At 33.8% G+C, this 8320-nt stretch overlaps 1 protein-coding gene across 3 annotated transcripts; it reads right to left on the reverse strand.

Moving 5' to 3' along the window:
- Nucleotides 1-1410: 1410 nt before the first annotated feature.
- Nucleotides 1411-7877, reverse strand: zgc:66484. 3 transcript variants are annotated; one of them, NM_199827.1, is given in 4 exon segments: nucleotides 1411-1943; nucleotides 3457-3640; nucleotides 6324-7525; nucleotides 7693-7877. In NM_199827.1, coding segments are annotated over 3 exon segments (1221 nt in total). In that variant the 5' UTR covers nucleotides 7241-7525; nucleotides 7693-7877; the 3' UTR covers nucleotides 1411-1823.
- Nucleotides 7878-8320: the final 443 nt, after the last annotated feature.

The raw sequence follows: 8320 nt of genomic DNA on the forward strand, positions 1-8320 counted from the left end.
ACATTATGAACACAGGGATTAAACTCTACTAACAAATTTTAAATAGTGCTACCTCAGCAGCCCTTTGTGCTTTGGTACCAAAACTTAATACAAATCTGCAACAAATTGATGTCTGCCATTAACAGCTTTTAAAAACTGTAATGGATGGAGACCCTTCTTTTATTTATTCACAAAAGCCTGGAATGAGATCCCACAACATCTAAAAATAATACCAACACTGAGACTTGTAAAGAAAAATGTCCATGCTCGTCATCTGATGGTCAACTATCGAGAGATAGTAGCCTGTTTCTCTTTATTTTGCATGTTTGGTGATTGTACTGTTCTCACGTGTTGATGGATGAGATGTTAAGGGTGTCTGTTTTATTTTTTGCAGAGCAGGAACCTGCTGAAAAACAGCATTCATGCTGAGTCATACCCGATTATCTTTTAATCTTTTCTGTTTAAAAAAGTTATAAATAACTACATAATTTTTAATTATTTACATTTTAAAAACCTTTATTCATCATCATATTCTCCAATACATGTTGCATTTCATAGTTTAAGTGTCTTGGTTCATATTACAATTATTAAAAATGAGTAGAAGTTTTGGGGGTAAAAGTGGTTTATTGGTTTGAAATGGACAAACATATATTACCAATAAACAATTCAGTTCACTAAGGCACTGTATTATTGCAGATAAATAGCCCTTCTTATGTTATATGGATCAGCTTCATTTCTAAATTTTCAAGGTATTTGTAGGTCAGGAGTTTCTTAAAGTACTTGAATATACTAATTTACTTCAATAATTGACTTTCATTCATTTTGGGAAATATAAATAATGTACAGTACAATGATCTGAGATTAAGAGCACATGAAAATTTCCAGTTTCTTTAATTTATGTCTTTGAGCAAAACATCATTTATTTTTATTCTGTAATATACTGATGACAATTCTGAATGTTATAATTTTATAATTTTTTATTATTGTTTTGCATAAAACAATTAAAAGCACATACTTATGTTCATTTTAAGACAACAAACTAATTTTGTTTTAATTCTAAAAAGTTAAGAAATCGATATTTGCTGGAATAACTTTGGTTTTTAATCACAATGGCTTTTATTGTATCCAATTGATATTTTCTGCAAAAAAAAAAAAACGGTAAATTATTTAGTTTGCATGTTCTCCCCGTGTTCGCATGGGTTTCCTCTGGGTGCTCTGGTTTCCCCCACAGTCCAAAGACATGCGCTATTGGTGAATTGGGTAAGCTAAATTGGCCGTAGTGTATGTGTGTGATGGCAAGAGTGTATGTGTGTTTCCCAGTGTTGGGTTGCGGCTGGAAGGGCATCCCCTGTGTAAAACATATGCTGGATAAGTTGGCGGTTCATTCCGCAGTGGTGACCCCTGATTAATAAAGGGACTAAACCAAAAAAATATGAAAGAATTATTTTATATATTAAAAATTTATAGAATAAAACAAATAATATTAATCATAAACACACATATTAAATCCAGAGAGACTGGGAATTTTCAAGAGGTCTTTTCATTTTTTTCTCCATAACAGTATAAATGCTTGGCAAGTGCAAAAGACTATTTCTTTATCAGTACTACATGTACAACACGTCGTTGATGTTTAACAATTAACAGGACGGAGATATGCATGATAACACGAGCAGGTGGATGTCATTTGCAAGCACTCACAGTTAAGCTATAAACTGCTTCTGGGTCAGGCAGAGACAAAACGCAAACTATATGATGTAAGAGCAAGTCTATAAAGTGCTTTACGCTTATAAAATGTTTCTTCATAAGACCAAAGTGTATGTTCCCCTGTCTTTGCGACTGTATGTTCAGTCAGAGTAATAGCTGATGAGTCTTTCTGCTTCTCGCTGTCCGGATAAATAGGCTCCATGGGTGGTGGTGTAGAAGTTCACATGCGTCGCTTCACCAGCAAACAAAACCTGAAGGTTCTTCAGAAACAGAGAAAAAAACTGTTATTAAAGTCCCTGTGAAATCAGAATCAAGCATTTTAGAAATTAGTATGAATATGTTAGTTATAAGGATATATATATAAGCTACACTGTAAATAAACAAAAAAACAAGTTTAAATCTAAAAAGGGCGGTTCGCTGCAGAGCTTTTTTAGTGCAGTGCTTGGGTTAAAAGTTAAGTGAACTCAAAAAAAGCTGTGCCGCAAGTTTCTATACGATTTTAAGTTGAGTCAACTTGTATACAGTGTAGTGTGACCAAATGTACATTAAGAAGTCATAAACATCCAAAGCTTGCAGTGTGTAACTTCACTCTAAACGCATAAAAAAAAAAAATAAATAAATGACATCACTTCTCATCAAATCTTCAGACCAATCAAATGCTCTCTAGTATCTGCCATGCTTCGCCCCCTTCAAGATTCTATAGCTATATGGACTTGAGGTCAACCATTACCATTGTCAGAGCTGTCATAATGGGGGGAGTAGCTATTTATGTCTAGGCCCACACGAAATCTACGCGTGCAGAAATTTGCAGATTTCCGCAGATCATTAGCCCATCACTGAGTCTATGTACTTACTTGTGGAAATCTGTGCAGTTTTATATTTATTCTGCTTTTAAATTCATTTCAGTAATATTATTGTGATTTAATAATAGTAATAACAAAATGTTGATATGATTTATTTACAACACAGTTTGTGAAGTAATATTTTCTGTCTTTTAGTAGATATATTGTATGAGAGACTTGCTTTGTTGACCAAATAATTGTTAACTCTATCATAGCTTGATTATGGAATTATACTGTTTACATTTACAGAATAATATGTGGATATCCTTGTTATTGTTAATTAAAATGGTTAAAAAAAGCCTTTTACATAATATAATATAATATAATATAATATAATATAATATAATATAATATAATATAATATAATATAATATAATATAATATAATATAATATAGTGAAGCAGTGGCGCAGTAGGTAGTGCTGTCGCCTCACAGCAAGAAGGTCACTGGTTCGAGCCTCGGCTCAGTTGGCGTTTCTGTTTGGAGTTTGCATGTTCTCCCTGCATTCGCGTGGGTTTCCTCCGGGTGCTCCGGTTTCCCCCACAGTCCAAAGACATGCGGTACAGGTGAATTGGGTAGGCTAAATTGTCCGTAGTGTGTGTTTGTGGATGTTTCCCAGAGATGGGTTGCGGCTGGAAGGGCATCCGCTTTGTAAAAACTTGCTGGATAAGTTGGCGGTTCATTCCGCTGTGGCGACCCCGGATTAATAAAGGGACTAAGCCGACAAGAAAATGAATGAATGAATAATATAATATAATATAATATAATATAATATAATATAATATAATATAATATAATATAATATAATATAATATAATATAATATAATATAATAATCAGATTTCATACATTTTACACTTTACAATAAAAAATAAACATCTGTGTAATATTAATCTTTCAAACATTTAATATATACAATATCAAATGGTTACCTTCCTCCCCCTGGACCTGTGTTTAGGGGGAAGAGGGGACGCTAAAGCCTTGTGTGCTTCCACTCCATCAACACCATCAGGTACAAATGTATAGGAGCCGCGGACTTGAGGATCAGAGCCCCATCTGGAGATCAGCGTCTTTGACACTTCTGGTACTGGCCAGCCTGTTGAAGACCTGAGCAACCTTTAAAAATACATATAGAGATATTCAGTTTATTAGTGACAACAAATACAACAACAAAAAAACAATTAAGAGCTTAAATTGTGACATACAGTTGAGGTCAAAATTATTAGCCTTTTTTTTCCTTTTTCAAATATTTCCCAAAATGTTTAACAGAGCAAGGAATTTTTCACAGTATTTCCTATAATATTTTTTTCCTCTGGAGAAAGTCTTATTTCACTAGAATAAAAGCAGTTTAAAAAAAAAAAAACATTTTAGGGGTCAATATTATTAGCCCCCTAAAGCAATATTTTTTGAATGTCAACAGAACAAACAATCATCATACAATAACTTGCCTAATTACCTATCACAATCACTAGCGATTTAATCCCGGCAGATCACTGGTAAACATGCAGTTCGCTAAAAAACTACAAATCCGTTGGTATATGGACTGCAAGATCCAGTCATGCACCTCTCACACGCACCTGTTCCAGATTACGCTGAACACACTCACAGCCGGAGGATCAATATGGACTGATTACAAGAATTACATATACAGCATACACGCACACTTCATTGCCGAGTCTTGTTTTACTGCTTTTGTAAGAATTGCAACATGTTTTGCCTTGCCTCGCCTTGTTTCTGACCTTTGCTTTGCTTTGTTTTGTTTGTTTATGTTGCTTCTGCCTGCCTTTTAACCATCTGCCTGTTTTATGACCACGACTCTTGATTGCCTGTATATATTTGCTTGCTCCTGCGCTGTGAAGGGTCTGGCTGCTGACTCGGTGCAGATGCTATCTGAGCTGCATCCAATGCTTTTTAATTGGCTCATCTAACCCTAACCCTTACAGTGATGTCACTAGCTCCGTTGAGTGCATTGTGTCTCTGACATTGCATCTCTGAGCAATGCAATCTTAGCTTGCATCATAAAGGCTGCATCCAGATACTATTGTCGACTGTTGCTTGCCTGACTATTCTTAATAAACCTGCATTTGGATCTACACCTTCGTTGTCAGCGTCCCATTTACTTTACATTACCCTAGTTAAGCATTTAAATTGTACTTTAAGCTGAATACTAGCCTTTTTAAAATATCTAGTAAAGTATTATTTACTAAAAACTAGTTATTAAAACTAGTATATAAAGTAGTATATATTATAAAAAAGTTATTAAAACTATTATGTTTAGAAATGTGTTGAAAAAATGTCTGTCAAACAGAAACTGGGGAGTATTTGTACAGGGGGCCAATAATTCAGGATGGCTAATAAATCTGACTTCAGCTATATATTAATTAATAACTGTTATATGCCAATTTATTAGCAGTTTAATTTATAATAATACTATTTGAACAATGTGTTTTAATGCTTGGCAAAAAAAGAAATACATGCCCACAAGCTGAATTTGTGATATAGTAGTGATAATTATTAGCTATATGCTACTTACTGATGTAAAAGCAGGTGTTTTAAAAATTTGTTTACAATCTAACCAATGCATTTCAATGAAAGCCGAATAAAATAAATCTAAATAAATAAATATACAATTAAATAATAAATCATTTTAAAATGATTGGACTTTTTCAAATAAACAATTGCATTAACTTGTGCACACACATAAAAGACTATAATTAAAATACTGACTAAAATGTCAGAATTAACTCAATGTTATTTGAAGGAATCAATGCTCATAGTAAAATCATCAAATATATTTATGTAAAAGTTATGTTTAAAGTTTTTTTTTTACTAAATATTAAGTATAATTATTAAATCTAAATATAAATGATAAATATACTTAATACACATTAAAATAAAATTATATATATATATATATATATATATATATATAAATATATATAAATAAATATATATATAAATAAATAAATATATAAATAAATATATATATATATATATATATATATATATATATATATATATATATATATATATATATATATATATATATATATATATATATATATAAAATAATACATAATTTCACAGCTCAATGTCATGATGTAATGTAAGGATAAAATTAATCTCTTTGGACTGTGGGGGAAACCGGAGTACACGGAGGAAACCTACGACAACACGGGAAGAGCATGCAAACTCCACACAGAAATGACAACTGGACCAGCCATGACTTGAACAAGCAACCTTCTTGCTGTGAGGTGACAGTGCTAAACACTGAGCTACTGTGTCGCCCTTAATGTCACTCATTAAATATACATATTATATCCCAAATCTAAATGAAAATTATATATTTAAAACACACACACAGATTGTGTAGGTGTGCTAAAAATATCCCAAAATATATATTATTTAATAAAATAATAATATAAGTAATATAAGAGAGACACACACACACAGATATAGTTTATTATTATTATTATTATTATAAATTAATAATAGTAAAAATACTGATTATTTTTATCATGTTTTATTCATAAATGTTCATAATTAAATATACAGTTTATTCTGATTTATCATTTAACATTTTTATTTGTAATTGAATTATTATTTTTTAACTACTACTACCACTATTTACTGTGTTTTCTATGTTTTTAAAAATATATATGTATGTTCGTTTTAATGTAAACTTTATAAATGCTTTGGCAATACATTTGTAACATTTGTCATGCCAATAAAGCAGTTATTGAACTGAATTATTGAACTGAGAGAGAGAAAATATATTGGTCAAAATGATACACTTTACCTCACACAGACCTCCTGGATTTCCCTGTCCTGAAGACTCTCCATATAAAGTGCTTCCCTGCCCGTGATCCAGCCACACAGAGCAGTAGGATGACGAGCCACCGTATCAAAACCAGTGATCTTCTTAAACCACGTCTGCTTCCAGTCTTCTCCTTCAGACAGATCCTCATACACATCTTTATCCTCAGGCCCCTCTTTCCACACCAGCTGAACCCCAGCACAATCATCCGGCCAGAAACTCTTCTCAAAAAACAGAAAGATTTTGTTCACAATCCCAAAGCCGAGATCATTAATAGCGGACAGCTTCTTTTCTGGTAAAGTCGGATCAAACATGGTTTTAGCATGCTCTTTGAGAACACCAAGAGATACGGTGACTATCACATGGTCTGCTTCAAAAGTCTGTCCATTTTCACAGACGACCTGAACAGGATGATCTTCCTCCTCGCTCTGGCCTTCTTTAACCAGATCCCAGCGGATGGTCTTAACTGGTGCATTACACCGGACAGCTTCTGAAGGCACATCTCTAAGAAGAACATCTAAAATTGCTTGATATCCACCAGGTCCCAGAGTGTTGAAAAACCCTCCCTCTAGCTCTGTGTAATTGCTAAGCTGAGATGCAGAAATCTCATAGAGACTGGAGCAAGCCTCATCTGTGCATTCAACCCTCTTGCACCATTCATAAACTTGCCGGGCATCTTCGGTTTTGGATAATTCTGTTCCTCCAAAGGCATCATCTAAATACGCACCCAGTGTTAGTTTTCTGTACTTGCCGTCCAGCTCATCATCAAAAGCTTTATCTGTGAGCTTGCTGAAGCGTGCACACACTTGATCTACAACTGATTTGGGGACCGGCTTCCCATCCTCGTTGAAAAAGTAATCTCGAGGGGAGACAGAATGAGGGAGGCACATGTTTTTCATTGCTGACGGTCCTTCAGATAGCAGGTTCTTCTCTTTGGCAATCTTGTACAGTGGGTTTCCTTTCTGCCCATGGATCCAGTTCGCTCCAACTTCGATTATGTTCTCGGTGAATGGTTTAGTGGTGTGAACTCGACCTCCAACTCTTTCCTTTGCCTCAAGAACCAGGACATCTTCAAATCCTGCTTCGATTAACTTGGATGCAGCGGCCAAACCTGCAAACCCTGACCCAATCACTAGAACTTTGGCATTTTCTGGTCCTGTACTCATTGTTGCTGCTTTGTTGAGCTGTTTAGAAAGCAGAAAATGTATAAATTAACTCTTGCAGACAGCAACTTGACAGACAGACTGTAAAAGAGTGCCCTACCCACTTTAAAGTTGCCTTTATGTAGCTTAACACCTGCAATACCTGTAAAACCTGACCTTTGTAATTCATATAGTACAGTATTATTTACATAAAGATCAGGTGGTTTTTAGTCATCCAATGGAAGTTGGAGATGCAAATGGTATAGTAGGCAGCATGACCTCTTCTCTCGTTTGCACTTTGCCTGCGTGACGACAGCAGATTTATTTAATATCCAGTAAAACATGAACGATCACATTCATGTTTTCATTCTATTGCTATTTTGACGATAGTGACAGTGTGAATGCAGCCACATTCACGGTAAAGCCAAACTTCAAAATAAATGTCTGCATATAAAAGAAAAGAAACTTATTTAAATAAGACTTTAAATTACTTTAAATAAGACGATAAAATCTTAAATATGCATTAATCAAAATATTATTTATTTTGTCTGTTTTTATCCATTAACAGTTAACCTAAACATTGCTGAATGATATCGACAGATAAACTATCAATAAACAAACAGATTAGGCTATTATTAGATTTCTAGTACTAAATATTTTACAATTACTATGAATGTCACGTAGGCTACTAATTGGATTAATGAAAAACGCGAAACATCAAACTTTTACACAAGAAAAACTGATGAAATGAAACCAACCTTATTGTGTCTATTCCTTTAAGCTGATAGTCAGCAGATGGCGCTAATAACCCGCCTTTTTTCTTGCTCGTTGACTTGC

The sequence above is a fragment of the Danio rerio genome, chromosome 9, assembly GCF_052040795.2.
Source record: "Danio rerio strain M-AB ecotype USA chromosome 9, GRCz13ab, whole genome shotgun sequence".
NCBI lineage: Eukaryota > Metazoa > Chordata > Actinopteri > Cypriniformes > Danionidae > Danio > Danio rerio.